The sequence below is a fragment of the Phalacrocorax carbo genome, chromosome 1 (genome assembly GCF_963921805.1).
Source record: "Phalacrocorax carbo chromosome 1, bPhaCar2.1, whole genome shotgun sequence".
NCBI classification, from domain to species: domain Eukaryota; kingdom Metazoa; phylum Chordata; class Aves; order Suliformes; family Phalacrocoracidae; genus Phalacrocorax; species Phalacrocorax carbo.
In genome coordinates this window covers 146,170,508-146,186,388 of record NC_087513.1, presented here as the reverse complement: position 1 = coordinate 146,186,388, position 15,881 = coordinate 146,170,508, and the positions used below count along the sequence as shown (strand labels likewise).

The 15,881-nt window shown below is 43.9% G+C and overlaps 1 protein-coding gene across 4 annotated transcripts; it reads left to right on the top strand.

Annotated features, from left to right (window-relative positions):
* The first annotated feature begins 29 nt into the window (after positions 1–29).
* On the top strand, positions 30–15,661 carry LOC104049215 (lysozyme g). Of its 4 annotated transcripts, XM_064438832.1 has the most exons (8): positions 30–812; positions 1,161–3,863; positions 6,160–6,280; positions 9,861–9,935; positions 10,771–10,860; positions 11,913–12,112; positions 12,334–12,472; positions 13,536–15,661. In XM_064438832.1, the coding sequence occupies exons 4-8, from the start codon at positions 9,893–9,895 to the stop codon at positions 13,664–13,666; spliced, it is 603 nt and encodes a 200-aa protein (XP_064294902.1). In that variant the 5' UTR covers positions 30–812; positions 1,161–3,863; positions 6,160–6,280; positions 9,861–9,892; the 3' UTR covers positions 13,667–15,661. The 4 variants fall into 4 exon arrangements, with proteins under 4 accessions (XP_064294902.1, XP_064294911.1, XP_064294921.1 ...); XM_064438841.1 differs by lacking the exon at positions 6,160–6,280; XM_064438851.1 differs by lacking the exons at positions 6,160–6,280; positions 9,861–9,935.
* The last annotated feature ends 220 nt before the right edge of the window (positions 15,662–15,881 follow it).

Sequence of the window (15,881 nt, the reverse complement as noted above, 5' to 3'; positions counted from 1 at the left end):
ATATACAGTTCTGTCTAACCTCACTTTGAGACGGCAATCAGCTTAAGATGTACACAGCTGCCCATTAATCTACTGGAAGCATAAAGTAGACTTGCTTTGAATTGACCTCCTTTTTCATGCACAAAATCTCTAAATGCACTAGAAAGTGCTCTTATGGTTTTTTTTCCTTCCCATTCAGTTGCATGAAACTTAATTAGGAAACCAATGTTCCAACAGTATTTTTAAGATTTCCTTAGCAGGACTCATCTCTGAGTCCTAATTATGTTGAGTAGGCTGTGGAAATATAAAACCATGTGTAACGTAGTTGCGTGCTGTGTGGAAACAAGTGGGCTTGTCAGGATTCCAGCATGGTGTGTTGTTAGAGGTTATTCAGTTCCGTGTGTGAATAGCCCCATTACAAACTCAATGCAAAGCCTAGTCAGAGTCTGTGATTTCATGTCACTTTAAGCTGCTGATTTTTTTCTAGGTTAATCTTCAGTTGGACCTCTTCCTTCATCTGGCTTGCAGTATGGCCACATGCACTCCAAGTGTGAATTTTATTTTGGCTGAAACTTAAAAATTCTTAAAGAACTGGAAAATTCTTCTAGTTTGAGTAGTGAGGAACAAATTATTCTTCTACGGTAGAGCTTGGTGATTTTACAGTGCAGATTAAATAATGAACTGTCCATGATAATAAGATCTGGGTCAGCAAGCGAGAACTGTAAACAATGCAGAGAACACCAACTCAGACGTCAGCCGTACAGACTTGAAAAAGCACAAAACTTAACTTTGTCAACAGCAACCTAGTGCCAATATGGCCAATAGATGAGAAGGTGAGGATGATGATGGTGGTGCACAATATCTAGAAAGGATGCAGGTTGCATGTGATTAATTGCTTACAGCAGATGGATAGTGTATGTAAGGACATGACTAAGGTTCCTGAGCCTAGACTAATGACGAAATGGTACCTGGTCTGGCTTGTGTTAGCCATGAAAGGGTATTATATAATAGAGATGAGAAATGTTCACGTACAGCTTTTGAAGTTATGGGGCTTATGCATGAACTCGGCATGTAACTTCAGTAATGATTAGTGCTTAAGTCTGTGCTTGATGCTTGCATGAAGTAATCGTTAAAGAAATGCATGGAGACAACAATAACCAAACAAGATCTGTCTTGTTCAGCTCTTAACGCTCGATTATTTGGACTTCATGGGGCACTCTTCGATTGCTGATTGATCCTGCGTTACACTTGTGACGGTCAGCTCAAGAGATCTACCTAGAAGTTAAGTGCTGAGTTGAGCTCTGGGATTTGGGAAGTGTGAAGAAGTCTGGTCCCTGAAAGAGGTGGGATGATAAACTCTGGAGAGAGCAACAACTGAGCAGCTGCTCTCAGACCCCATTAGTAGGTTGGATTGCCTGCAAGTGTAATAGTGGTCACTGAGAGAGGCCGACTCAAAAGGTGAATTGATGCCTTCCAGTCCTTGGTTCCAAGTAATCCACATTGTGCTATTTCCCATCTAGAAATTCTAAAAAGAGTACTTCTCTACAGAAATGCCTATAGAAAATTCAGGCCTTGACCGGTACAGTTTCTAAAACAGGCCTTTTGTCTTCCATGTAAGAGTAAAGCCAGTGCCCTCAACTTGGTGCCAGGGGTGCTGTCATTTTGTCTCTTACATACGCACACATACACAAGCTGGTGCAGAAAACGTACGGCTCTTGTACTCATTGCCTAATCAATAGCTGTGTATTCCACTTTTTTAAAGGAAAGTTCTGTCAGTAGTGGGTTGATTGTCTGTCTCTTTAGAACTGCTGCGTACAACAGTTCAAGAGTGAGGGTTACACTCCAGAGCTTAAGGAAAGCCCTCTAGGAATCAGAAGTGGAGGGTTCTTCATGTTACAGTAGAATATTTTAGAAGTGTTCAGAGGGGGACATTGCCCCTGAGCCGCCTTTAAAGGGTATATAGATAGGTTCAACCACTTTTGAGCAAATTACTGCTTGGAAGGTTTACTCTTATCCTTTCTCTTGGATCATGCTTTGGATCCTTTGGTGTTAAGTCTGACTCATTTGATTGTGGTGATCCAAGACGTTCAAGTCACCCAGATGTTCCTTGTTATTCATCCGTCTGGAGAGCACCATTCTGTATCATGCACTGCAAAAGGAAACATATGCCCATACCTTCTTCATCAATTTAAGTTAACGCATCAAACTAGCTAAAGTACTACACAGAGGACCAGAGCATCACCCAAAAAAATTTTGTTCAAATTTGGTGGATTAATTTTAAGTGTGTGTACTCTGAGATGTATTTGATGCCTGTTGGTGGAAAGGGAATTGTTAAGCAAATTTGCTTGTAGAGATCCTATGAGGTACATATTTTAAGGCTACATTTTTTTGGATTAGCTATTACAGTCATGGCTTAAGCTGCCTAAAATAACTCACCGCTGATCCAGGAGCCATGTAGCTGTGTCCACTTGGTGTTGAATCTGTGGTAATATGCTTTGCCTTTGTGAACGCAACCTGTTCAGACATCGTCTACCTGGTGGTATGATTTCAACATTTGACTCTTATAAAAAAGGTTTAAAAATTAACGTACCTGCTTCACAAACCATGCAATCTCTAGTAACCATTGGCTTTTCCCAAGATGACACTGTATGAAAATCAGGTATCGTAATATGCAAAACTCCATTAATTCCTTTCCTGATCTTCCTCCTTGCTAATTATCTCTTTTGTTAGTGTGCTGCCCTAGAAAAAAGTCTGAAATTGTTTCCTGTTTGGTTTCTAAAATGTTGACAGTACTCAATGCTTTGTATCATGAATTCCAGGCACACAGAAATGCTCTTAATAGTTATCATGATTAATGGGTAAAGTTAATAATTAATGTTAGTTTGACATCCCTGTGAGTCATGAATGTCCTATTCTCAATTTGTATGTGGGAAATTGAGACTAGCTCTGCCAAAGGACCTGGGAACATCAAGAGTTAGGAGCTCCAGTATCTAATTTCAGTCTCTTCCCGGAGTCCAGATTTTGGGATTAGGCGTGTCAGTTTCCTCTCCAGCGGGCGGTGCCCCGGGGCAGGATCCAAGGCAGCCAGAAAGCTGATGAGCGCTGCCAAAGTGAGCTACTACAAGATGTTTTACCCAAGTGCGGCATTCCTCTCCACCCTCGCTTCTGAAGCTTTGTACAGCAGAGCGTCAGGCTTGAGGGGCTGGAAAGAGGGAGCAAGAGAAAATGTAGCTTTGTAGTTTATGGATTTGGGAGGAGATGGGGTTCTCCTCCCTATTCTAAAACCTAAATACCTGAAGGGCGGGTGTCAAGAGGATGGGGCCAGACTCTTTTCAGTGGTGCCCAACGACAGGCCAAGGGGCAATGGGCACAAGTTGGAACACAGGAAGTTGCACCTAAACGTGAGAAGAAACTGCTTTCCTGTGAGGGTGCCAGCGCAGTGGCACAGGCTGCCCAGGGAGGGTGTGGAGTCTCCTTCTCTGGAGATATTCAAAATCTGCCTGGACACGTTTCTGTGTCCCCTGCTCTAGGTGTGCCTGCTCAAGCAGGGGGGTTGGATGAGATGATCTCCAGAGGTCCCTTCCAACCCCTACTGTTCTGTGATTCCCAATGCTTTGTGTATTTTTCACACTTACTACAAAATATTAAATTGATTATTTTTCTCCCCTCTCCCTGTTCAATATGAAACACCAAGGCAGTCTCAGGAACATGAGGCTGATCCAGCTGTGTTCCTACAGGTGCTCAGGGCCATTCTCTTTTCCTCCCGCCAACTTCCCCTGTGGCTCTGGTGTTCTCTGCTGTGCGGTAACACAACCTCAACAGGCTGAAGAATGAATGTACGTGCATCCAGTCTCAGTGAGGGACATAAGTGCTTTCCACAAAAGGTAGGTTAGTGTAGGTTTCTGCCTTTGTAAGGTTATCTTCTAAAATTGGTCTTGCTTCTGCCATGTCTGGTTTAAACAAAGTAGGCACCACAGACATCTTTTGTGAGTAAATGCATGAGCATGGGCTGTAAACTCCCACTCATCCAGAGATTTTGGCATTGGGATGCAGAGTCCAGAACCAGATTTTGGGATGTGGGGACCAAGCTCCTCTGGCTGGGCCACTTTAGACTCAAACAGGAGCAGAAGTGCATTTCAACCAAGTACTTGGAACACACTTTTGGAGCATGACGGTGTTTTGATTTGTGCTTTATGAGCATAAACCCTCTCCTGGCTCAAGCTTCAAATGATTCGCTTTGGGTCACAGATCTGTCTTTCGTCTGGGGTGTGAACTGAGGCCTCATAAGATCCAGTCCAGTGACCTCTTTGCTAGAACACCCTTCCTACAGTAAAATTCAAAGTCTAGTTTTAAAGAACAGGAGGAAAATACTTTTTTCCTCCCTTGTAAGTCTTAGTTATTTTGAATGATGGCTGGAGAGATGCTTTGTGCAGAGTGGGATGTCGTTTCAATGCCCACCTGCATTCTTCAGAAAGGCAAGATAAAGGAAGAGACTGGGGCCCTCAGCACCCACCCGTTCACTTCTGAACACAGTGAAAATTGAGAATCTCATGCCTTACAAGTTTGAAGACCTTTGCTATCATTACTTACACATATAGTAGATGTAGAAAAGAAAATCTGTGGGAATGTAATGATCAAATTGGCTGTATCCCTTTAAAAGTTGGGAAAGACCGCTCTAGAGGGTTTGTTTGAGATGATGCTACAGATGCATCTTTAACTGGCCAGTTAGTGGTAGGCATCCAACATGCGTCAGCTGTTGTGGGCAGCTTCCCTATAATGCAGTTACAAAGTCTGTGAATACCTGCTGTTACCTATAATTACATCCCAGACAAAAGGAACAACCTGAGAAATGTATCTGCCTGTTGATGTTATGAAACCAGAGTTGAATCTCACAACAGAGACAGTAATTACTATGGGTATTGTTCCAGGTAATTTTAGATAGTATTCTCACCACCCAGTGAAACCTGGTGCTGTAACCTGCAACCTGAAGGAGAACAGCATGCACAATATATAATGCTTTTCAAAACGATACTCCATTTTGATATCATCTCCATTAAGTGGAATTAAAAAAACCCCTCACCCTGATAGATCCCTTGACATGAGGAAAAAAAAAATCAAGTGAAAATCTGCAAGTAGGAAAGAACTGGTGATATTGAAACTTGGTGTGCTTTAGATCTCGGGTATGCTCCATTCTAGCTTATGTAAAACAAGTGGAAAATGCTATTTTGTCGGGTAGCATTTTTTTGTCCACTCTGTACTCCCTTTAGCTCAGTGTAACTAACGGTGCCAGCGAAAGACCATGGGGAAGCCGTGACTGCGGTCACTGACTGCAGCTCATTGCCAGGGTGCCCCTGTGAATACCAGGAGGCTTTTCTGCTGCTTAAGTTTAGGAAGATGCAGATACCATTTGATAAGTGAACTCATCCTCGTTCCTTGGCTTTCTATCCCATCTCTCCTAACCACACGCTGTGCTGACCAAAATCCAGCATAAGGGGAGCATGTACTGGCATCCTTTATGTTTAAAAATTACACAATAGCAAAAGGAGTTTAAAATTATATGGTTGGTTTGGGTTTTTTTAATTATAACATTTGTGTCCTTTTTCTTTAATATTAATTTCATAGTAACTTCATATTTCCATGGCTTTCATACATTTTCCCTACTACCTAGCAGGAGGACTAGCAACTTACTGTCCTTCTAAATGAGAGTCTCGCAATATCATACAAATCCAAAACCTGTTCTTCTAAACAAAATACCAAGAATAATAAAGAAAAATATAGAGAGAGGTATGGTAGTGTTATGATAGAAGGTAACATTTTGGGGGGACATCAGTTCAGCTCATTCCTGGATATCTCTTTATGAAGTCTAGTCATCTAGAAAAGGCTGCTTTAGTCATATAGACAAAGATGCCTTCTAACTCATCCCCTCTTTGGCCTATCAAAGGTAGCATTCATGTCACAGCTGCATGCATACCCTCTGTTGGGTTATGGGCTGTCAGAGGTAGACCTTATCCCACTTCTGACATAATTTTCCAAATTAAATCTAGGATAAAAGTAAAAAGCTGTGCTGTACTAGTGACAGATGCAGCCCGTTCTCATGTAGAGTTTCACCTGAATTCCTTGCTCTGGGTTTACAGCCCCACAAAGACCTCTGAGCTGATCATGTTTTCTAATATCTTGCAGGTCCCTTTATGTGGCAATGCCTTGGACAAGTGCACTGGTTTACAGCCCTGGCCCGTTCAATGTATGTGAGCACAACCTTGTTTCCATAGAGGTTGCCTGATTCTGGCATTCGCTCTAAAAGGTAGTCAGCAAATTTTGTAAGGATAAAGAGGTTTTTAGCAAGAAAAAGTCCCATTCATAATGCTGCTGAAAAAAATATCCTCTTATTTGGCCTTATACTGGAAATTGTGTGAATACAAGGAATCTGTCCCAGGGGCCTAAAAGCATATAGCAGCACAGATAATAATTGTACTTAAAACATAACGTCTACTGTTCAGTGAGTAAATAAAGAGCAATGCAATGCAGAGCAGGCATTAAGAGTTTCTGTGACAGTACTGTGAAATATAGAAAATCTGTGATTACTTGGGTAATAGATGAGAGAGAAAATACATAGCAAAGACAAACAGTATTTAAATTCAAAACCTTATCTTAAGGACCGTCGGCAAGTGGCCAACACATTAGGAGAGAAACCTTACCTGAGGTCAGAGGCTACTTTTCAAAAAAGGGTCCCAGGTCATCGGCATGAACACAGGTTCAGTGACGGAGGAACACTGGTTTATTATCACTAACACGATACTGTTTTTATAAAACATAATTCGATGCTCATACTAAATTATTTTCATCTATTTGAGAGGACACATCTCTTTCTAATACAGATTATCTTGTCCTATAGAAGGCAAATGAATATATCTACTGGGTTTGTTGCCATCAAGCTGTGCACTCTGACTTTTGTCAGCTCTTCTGGCTTTCCTCCCCTCCAGCATTTCTTCAGTCACTGTTTGCTTCTGAAAGGATTAAAGCCACACTGTACATGTGATGTCTCTACTTTCTACTTGTTATTTCCAAAGATACCACATAGATTCTTACCTTACATTATGTCAAACGTTATTTTTTACTATTTAAAATGTTAAACCCCAGTAAAAGAATTAAGTGATAGTCTAGTCTGAGATACCACAATAAGATGTCGGGTTTGTACATGAAGAAGGAATGCCTAGCCTTGTTGTAATCTTTGGGAAGATGTCTATTATTTCCATATTTCACCCAAATAAATTAGTTTTATACTTAAGACTCACCTTAACTAATATCCCAACCCTCCTGTAACAACAGGGCTAGGTTCTCCAGTGAAGCTTCCCTCCTTCATACTAACTCAGGATCTAAGTCCTTGATATTTGTGTTTATTGATTTTTTAAGGTGACAAGGCCCACTTGATCACCTCCTGTACTTTAAAGACTAATAACCATCGCTTGGTTTTGAACCCGGTAATTAGTATCTGGCCAAAACAGTGTTTCCTACCGGCCACATCACAAGCCCAGAAGAGAGCAATGGGAATAGATGGATTTGTGATGTATTAAATAATTAAAAGAAAACTACAGGAAGAAAATCTTGCTTTCCTAGCCTCCATGCATGCTGAGCAGAGTCTTGGGAAGAGAAAAATGTGAGGAAGGGGACAGGATTGAAGGGCAATGGCCTCCTAAATGATCTTTCTATCTCCAGGTGACTCAGATGTTTTACATATGTGAAAAGTGTCTCAGCTACAAGGTGTAAGTCTTTCAGAGACCCTCTGTGTGCCCCCACTGGCTTCAGCTGCTGAGAGACCAGTTCCCTTCCTCCTCATTTCAGCTGCAGCATCCTGCCTCCCCAAATCTGAAAGTCAAACCCTGCCTCTGCTCTCAAAGTATTCAAGTGACCCTCCTGAATTAGGCTTGCTGCAAGCAGCGAAGCAGTTAGATGCTTTTCTTTAATTGCCCTTTTTTTTGAATTCATAGGAAAGTGTGATACTCAGTTAAAAGCTTGCCTATCTGAAATCATTGAGGAAATGAGGCAAAAACCATTCCAGAAAAGTGTCCAGACTGATCTAAGATGTAAAGCAAGAGGAGCACTAGACAGGGACCTGATTTTTTCCTGGCCTCTGCCACTGATTCACTGCAATGATTTCTGCAAGTCATTTATTGTGCATCAATGTGCTTATTGATGGAGGAAAAACAGTATTTATTTCCTTTCACAGAGTTGCCCTGAGTCTTACTAACCACTGCTTGTGCAAATCTTTGGATGAAAGGAATCGTAAGAATTCTAAGCTCTTAATATATATTACTTATTGTACTTTAAAACAAATGTCATCACACTAGGTAGGAATTAACATTCCAAAGCCCATAGGGTGGGTACCTTTTCATACACATATATATAAAAGTCATCAAGTGACCTGCCTCAGAGGAAGGCTGGTTGAAGACAGGTGAGTCTGAATTCACTCAGAATATTTATTTAGAGCGAGAAGCCTTGATTTTGCATTGATTTAGCATTTTGTCAATATCGTGATTGTTATGCTCTTTCTACTTAAGGCCTGTAGTGATTTTTGTGATGGGAAGGGTCAAAAAAGGCTGATAACTGAAAACTTTATAATATGGCAATTTTCTGCATGTGGAAATAGCTACAGCCTGTAGATTTTGATGGGACCCTATATGGATTTGGCATTGAACAAATAGGTATTGGGTCAGGCTTGCAAATACTCACCCTTAGAGATCAAACTGAGCTACTGCATGTACCCAGCTCCAGCCAGGGGTGTTTGCTGGCCTGAATCAGCTCACGCAGGACAAGGTAGTCTTTCCAATGACACTGGTGGACTACTTGTGTTTGTGCATCCACACAGTTTGGTTTGCAGTAGAAATACAGACTAGAGAAAAGGTCACACATTATTAAAATCAATAAGGCATGTTCAAGGGTTAATAGTGTTGCATGATGATTGCTTACAAGACTTGTGGTGTGTTTTGTATTTGAAACTTCTTGGGGAAAAAGAAACATTTGTAAGCCGTAAAAATTGCTCAGTTTATATGCATTCACCAGCAAGGCAAGTGCAGTCAATGTTTCTTCCAGTTGATAGCTACTACCTATCTGATGGCATTTTGGGATTTTATTAATAAGCACAACAGATGCGTTTATTACTAAAGTGATTCTCTGCAATCACACACAGAAAATAATGCAGAAGTGTTATTTCACCAGCAAAATCTTTGCCTTGCGTGCTTTTAGCAGAGAGGGGGATATTGCTTGATTTTTGAAAACTCATTTCTCCAAAGCCAGGCAAAGATTCCATTGACTTTTGAACCGAGAGACAGAGGATGTGTGCACCCTGTAGCACATTAGACTCCAAACACCTATATAATTAAAGCAAAAGTGCAGTACGTTCTCATCATAAGGACATGCTACAGGTGTTCAGGAAGGGGTCATGTGAGCAAGCGATGTGAAGTGACAGGGACTGAAAATTTCCTGCTGGCCTAGGCTGCTGATGGGGACCTCCCTGCTCCCAAGCTCTCCAGGCTCAGCCCTTCTGTCTCCATGTGATGGTGTAGTGGCACACAGGATGGAGGAGACATTCAGCTGCAGGAGAAGTGTGTGTCCCCCAGACAAGGAGGAAATAAGGAGCAGATGGGGCTCCCATCGCTTGCTTCTCCTCCCACCACTGCTCTCTGGAGCTGGTGGCTGCACCCCATGTTGGGGTGAGGGGGAAAGCATGCTATGGAGAGGGTGCCTCTGCTCCCCAACCCATCTTCAGCTAATGCCATCCCTGTCTGGGGCCTCAGGGTGGGAGCTTTTGGCACATAAACTTTACTACAGGGCTGTTGAAAATCAGCACTGATTTATTCACATTTTGCAAACTACTATGTTTCCAGGTCTCCTGGGGCAGCTGAGGAGAGCCATCGCCATGATCCCTACACTGCTCTTGCTGAGCCTTACAGCCCTTGTTGGTGAGCCAGGGTTTGGGTTCAGTTTGCTGTCGAAAGCACCCCGGGAACAGTTTGCAGGGGGACTGTGGAGAGGAGGTGTGCAGCCAGGCCTGAGGTCCCCTTTCTGCAAGGTGCTGTAAAACCCTGTGTGGCTGAAGGTCCTCAGCTGCCATTTGAGGCTACTTGCTGCTCACCTGCATCCTCTAAACAGGAATCTGGAGTATGGGACTGACACCAAAAGGGAGTCACAGACACACCTCCTCTTGGTTTTCCCAGCTCACCCTATCTGATCTCTCTGCCTACTCAGAAATGGTCTCACAAATGTCACAGGGTCTTTGATGGAGGCTATTCATTCCTTAATTGCTGAGGAGGCAGGGTAATTTGCCCAGGCTTGGTCAAGCACTCTCCTGAATTAATTCCCCGACAAATTACTGAGGTTTACAGGAGACATTCCCAGCCAGGGTGCTTAGGTACCACCAGCCATCATCTGAGGGGTCATGGACAATGGAGAACACTGAATGGGAAAACCTTTATGAAATAAATGCAGATGCTGTTGTTCCCCTCTCCCAAACCAACCTTTAGACCTAACAGGGCAGATGCCTGTTCATGTAAATTGTCATTAGTTGCACTTGTTTCAACCATTAAATAAGAAAAGAACAAATTTCTGTTCTCTAACCTTCTTTGCTAACATTATTGATGGGGAGCAGTGGCAACAACACAAGAGTGGCCAGCACAAGGTGATGTGGGTTACAGGTCTGGATAAATCCCTCACGCTTGACTTGTACTCACTTGCAGCATGCAGTACAATATTGCTCTGAGATCTTACGTGTTCAAACACCTCTGTTTAATTTTTCAGCTCCATCCATGAGTTACAGTTGCTATGGTGATATAAGTGCTCTTCAAGCCCCCACGGTCTCCTGTACATCTGTAAGAGCCCCAGAGTGTGGTAGGTATCATTCATTGCTTGATTTGTCAACCTGTTTGTACATGACAGAGAGATGCTTTACCTTCCTTTATCACCAAATTAAATGTGGTGCAGCTATTCAATTAGTCAAAAGGAAGAAAGCAACACCTCCTCCTTCAAAATGCCAAGTGCTGCAAAGCCTCCAGACCTGGTGGGAAGCAGAAGGACAAACCTCAGGTCCCACAGTCAGGATCCTCAGCCTCTAAGCAAAGGGAAATGGCACAACCCCTTTTCAGTCAAAATGGTTACTTCATCAGTCAGGACTTTATCATCAGCATCCTCACCAAACCCCAGGGCCTCTCAGCTTGATGGGGAAGATGTGCAGAGCACCAGATCCTCAGTGCTGGCATGTCAGCTAATCTGGCCCGTAGTGACCTGCCAGAGACACATTTTGCAGGCCCCAGGTCTATAGCCATGCAACCTCTGGGTGACCCGTTTGTGGTAATTCCTTCCCATTTCCTTCTTTCTTGCCTTGTGTTATTGCCCCATGTCACTGCACAGCTGACTACGTCAGATTCATACTGCTGAGACCTCCAGAGACTGTAAGGGGCTTTGCCACGTGCCTCGGACATAGGCACCTTGGACGCCTGACTGCGGGTGTCCAGGTGTGGATCTGAATCCACTTGCTTGTTTGCAAACTGTTCCAAAATTACTTTTAAAAAACCACCCCCATTTTTCTATACGCAGACTACCAATGTAGCTGTTACTGCAGTTTGGCTGGTCAGTAGTAACACATCTCTCATTTTTTTCAAATGCAATTTGAAAAATAACTTTTCCAGCCACAGAGCCACACTTCCAGCTGTGTGGCAGCAGAAAAGAACCACGAACGCACAGTCCCAACTCCTGAAAAGCCACCCTCTTCACCTCATGATCCTCATGTACTGGCATGGCAGCTCCCTGGCCATGGCCAGAGCCTATAGGGCTGCACTTGCTCCTCAAGTGCCGCTGCCCAACTTGGTGTAGCTGCATTTTCTTCAAGCAGAAAGTGAGGTTTTTGGATGGGAGGGTGTGTAAGTCTGCCTTTTCCTACACAGCACGACTTGCCATGGTACAGAGGACTGCTGAGGCAGACATGGTACGCCTGAGGAAATATGAGATCCCAATTAAGAGAGTAGCCAGAAACCTGTGCTTGGACCCGGCACTCATTGCTGCCGTCATCTCGCAGGAAAGCCGTGCCGGCCTGCTCCTGGACAACGGCTGGGACCGGGATCAGCAGAAGTATGGCTTGATGCAGGTACATCAGGGCGATAAGTATGAGTAACAGAACAGTAATGGTGTGTATCTCCCAAGGCTTTACTGTAGCAAATTACAGTTCTGCCTTTGAGACAGCACTGAAATACAATCTCTCTACATCAAAGGTTGTGCTTAATTGTTATCCTGGGAGTACAAAGAAGAGGAAGCTACAGTGGTGGTTGTGTTCAGAGGGAAACCCATTTTCTTGCTTGACTTTTCTAGATTAACAGGCAGCAATACCAGCGTTCTGGAGTGTGGGATAGTGAAGATCACATAAACCAGGGCTCAACTATCCTGGTTCTTTCAATTAATGAAGTACAGGCAAGACATCCTACCTGGACCTTGGACCGGCAGCTGAGAGGTACATGATGGGCTATATACTAGACAGAGACACACTGAATGATGGGAGTGCTGTGCAATTGTTGGTGTCACTTTTAAGGGAAAAAGAGCATCGGTCTGGCATCTGGCAGATTTTACAGCATCTCTTACAAAGAAAAAAAAACCAAAAACACCAAACCTGACAGAGTTTTCTAGTTTAAAAGAGGCAATCCCAAAACAGCAGACCAGCAAGAGGTCTGAATGTAGACACAGCCTCCCAGCTCAAAGCACTGTCCACAGGGCCTCTATGTTTCTGCCTGCTGTGGTGGGGCTCCAAGCTCCTTGGCAGCTTTGCTGTGCTAGGAAGCAGCAGGAGACCAGCCCAGCCTGAGAGCTGCCGCAGCAGTATGGGAACACCCTGTTCAGGGCTGCGCGAAGGTGTCGGGGGCAGCCTTGGCAGGTTGCCCCTTGACTTCAGTGACAAATGCCCACAGAGGGCCACTACGTTGAGTGTCTGAGCCACCACTGGTGAATGGCCAGATCCAGGACCTCTTTAAGTTCCCTGGAAAAGGCATTGTGCACAGTGAATGCAAACAGGTCTCAAGTTATCCTCTTATCTGTTCATCCTACAAGTGAAATGGCTGTCAGATGGATAGATAAGGTAGAAACCAACCAAACAAAAGCCACTGGGGAAGGCAGAAACTGAGTCACCACAACACAACAGGCTTATTGTGGCAGGCTGTTAAGTTGATTGTGTCAAGGAAGCTTCTGATCCAGGTTTGCTTGTAGTCCATGTTATCTGCCTGCTGGTTTGTTCACCCTATGTTATTTCTTGCTCGTCCATCCTTGCCTTTTTAGATTACACCCTTTTCTGGGACTAGCGTGCCATTCCCACCCGCATTTGGAGAGAGTCATAGGTTTCTTCACTACAGAAATAAGGATTTTGCAAAATCAGTCACTTTTCAACAATAGTGCACAATTAGCAATTTTTCAATAGGTTGTGTAGGTTTGGTGAGATGCATCGTCCTTTTGGCTAGGAACTTTTACTTTTAAATCTCTATTTCTTACTTATAAGCCCATAACAAGTCCTTCTTAACTCTTTCCAGGGGGACTTTGCACCTACCATGCAAAAACGGGCAACCTCCAGGTCTACGAGGAAGACCCATGTGACAGAGACGACTACTACGCCAACAGTGTGATTAGGCGAGCCCATTACTTTAAGAGTCATGGGTTCTAGCTCATAAACACACCCTGCCACCAAGCCTCTCCTCTACACAGGCTAACCCAGTAGTGATCGTAGTACCCAGAGCAGTTCCTCAGGGTTCCTGGCAGGACTGATGCTGGTGGCACTGGCACCACAACCACCTCAGTCGCTCCAGCAGTCCCCAGCTCCCCGCTCACCAATGGGCAAGCTCAACAGTGCCTTCCAGGGGACCCGCAGGTATGAGAAACCACAAGCCTGGGGCAGATGGGGACAGACCAGCAATGTTTAAGTGTCAGGTGAGGAAGGTGCTTCTTCCTGTTTGAAGCTGAACTCAGGGCTGCTTGTACATCCCCCAGGTGCAGGCATGCAAGCAGCTCTCCCTGGGAATTGGCTGTGCTCTTACTATCTCCTTCACCCACCTTCCCTCTCCCCAGCCAATACGAGGGAGAAGCCCCCGAGTTGAAATCTTCCTTCCCCTTGATGGTGCTACCTACTAGGCAATGAAGAGACTTCTTGACGAGCCTCTGGCCTCTGCATGTTTCTGCACTAGCTGTGTATTCCCATGGCCAGCCTTGTGGGGGACAATGCTAAGCACATTTCTGTTAGTCTCCTAAACCATGGAGCCCATGGCCACAGTGGGGCTGGAGACCTCTTCAGGGTGAAAAGCAGCCTCACACAAAGGGAAAACCTCTAAATGAGAAGTACTACAAGTGTCACAGCAGGCAGGCAAAACACCTTTCCATTAGACAACAGCCCTTTGAGCAGGAGCCAGCCCTGTATGTACCCTCCCCAGGAACCATATTACAATAGGGTTCATAAAAAAGACCCACAACTTTTCCTGCTTTATCTTTGGCACCTTTATGCTGGGTTTCCTCGGAGTTTAAAAGTGTTTCAGCATCTGTCCCTTTGCCAGAAATACCAACTTCTAATGAGGAGAGAATTAGCTCTGGGTTTATAAGCTCTGTTTGAAAGTGTTCTTCAATGTGGATGGGTCTGGGTGCAAATTTAGGTTTACTGAGAATAAGAGAGAAAATAAAGATAAATGTTGAATCCCAATCTTTTTTTTTTTTTTTTTTAATTTCCTGGGGCCCAGTGGGTGGCAACCTGGAACTTGAGTGAATAACCCAATTTAGTCCTTTTGGAATGGGTCTAAACCTCAATTTTGAGCACAGGGAGAGGAAAATGGTGCTGTAGACTGGGGTGGGTGAGAAAAGCAGGGCTGGGTAGCAGGGCACTAGGCAGCCTGAGCCTGGCTGCTGCACCCAAACCTGTGAACAGGGGAATAAGGGCATTCATGTTTAGCCTTTTGAATAACCTTTTTGGAGGCGTCAGGGCACCTTTCTGCTGGGTGTCACCATTGCCAATGCAGAAGTGATGTGCCTGGCAGTCCCTGCCTGGCAGCACGGGGCTGTGCTCCACATGTTCCTGGATTGTCAGGCAGGGTCAATGCAGGCAGTGTGAGAGCTGATTTGGAGTTAGTTTTTGCAAGAGGAGCAATTTTAATGCTGCGCTCCTTGTCTTGCCAGTCACTCATCTGCTTACCGATATGGCAAGGACTGTGCGTGATTGAAGTATTTGCAATCAAACACATTTTGTCATCTCTGGAGACCAGAGGGAGCTCTAGGATATCTCTACTGTTACTGATTTTTTTTTTTAAGACTACAGAAAACAGTTCATTGTTGAGCAACCAGAGGTATTAAACTATATATTATTTAGTCTCCAGTGAATCCTGCACTTTATTAAGATAATTTTAGTAAGATCATTACTTTGTAATACACACTTGTGAAACATATCACACGGTTTGATTGCCTTTACTTGAAATAACTTACGTAAAATCCATACGTTGAAGTCTTTGCTGCATTATGTTATATATAAACCCCTCTGTTACACAAACCTCTATGTAAAACCTATGAATGCATTTTTGGTTTTGGGCATGGAATCTCATCACTGCCTATGTGTATAAAGTTGTTTTTTGAGTTTGGAGGATGAACAAGAGAACAGCTTGAACAAAGAGAACTTTCTTTGGTTCCTTTCATGTCACCCCTAATTGCTGCTAGCAGGCAGCAATACCAGTACTGGTGTTGCCATCCCTGGGGCCCTGTGAGCTCCTCAGGAGTCCAGTTTCTGCATGCATTACCTATGAAGCTGCTGCTTCATGTTATGGTAGCAACACCCAAGGGACTATAGACCTGTCTGCTGGCTTGTGCAGCATTGCCATGAAGGATTATTTATTTTTAAAGTCTATTTA

Bases quoted from the DNA above. Each gene is read 5' to 3' on its own strand.
- LOC104049215 (XM_009509854.2), top strand. From the start codon at position 9,851: ATGTTTCCAGGTCTCCTGGGGCAGCTGAGGAGAGCCATCGCCATGATC. The intron at 12,113-12,333 runs GTACATCAGGGC...TGACTTTTCTAG, and splicing joins AGAAGTATGGCTTGATGCAG to ATTAACAGGCAGCAATACCA. The intron at 12,473-13,535 runs GTACATGATGGG...AACTCTTTCCAG, and splicing joins CTTGGACCGGCAGCTGAGAG to GGGGACTTTGCACCTACCAT.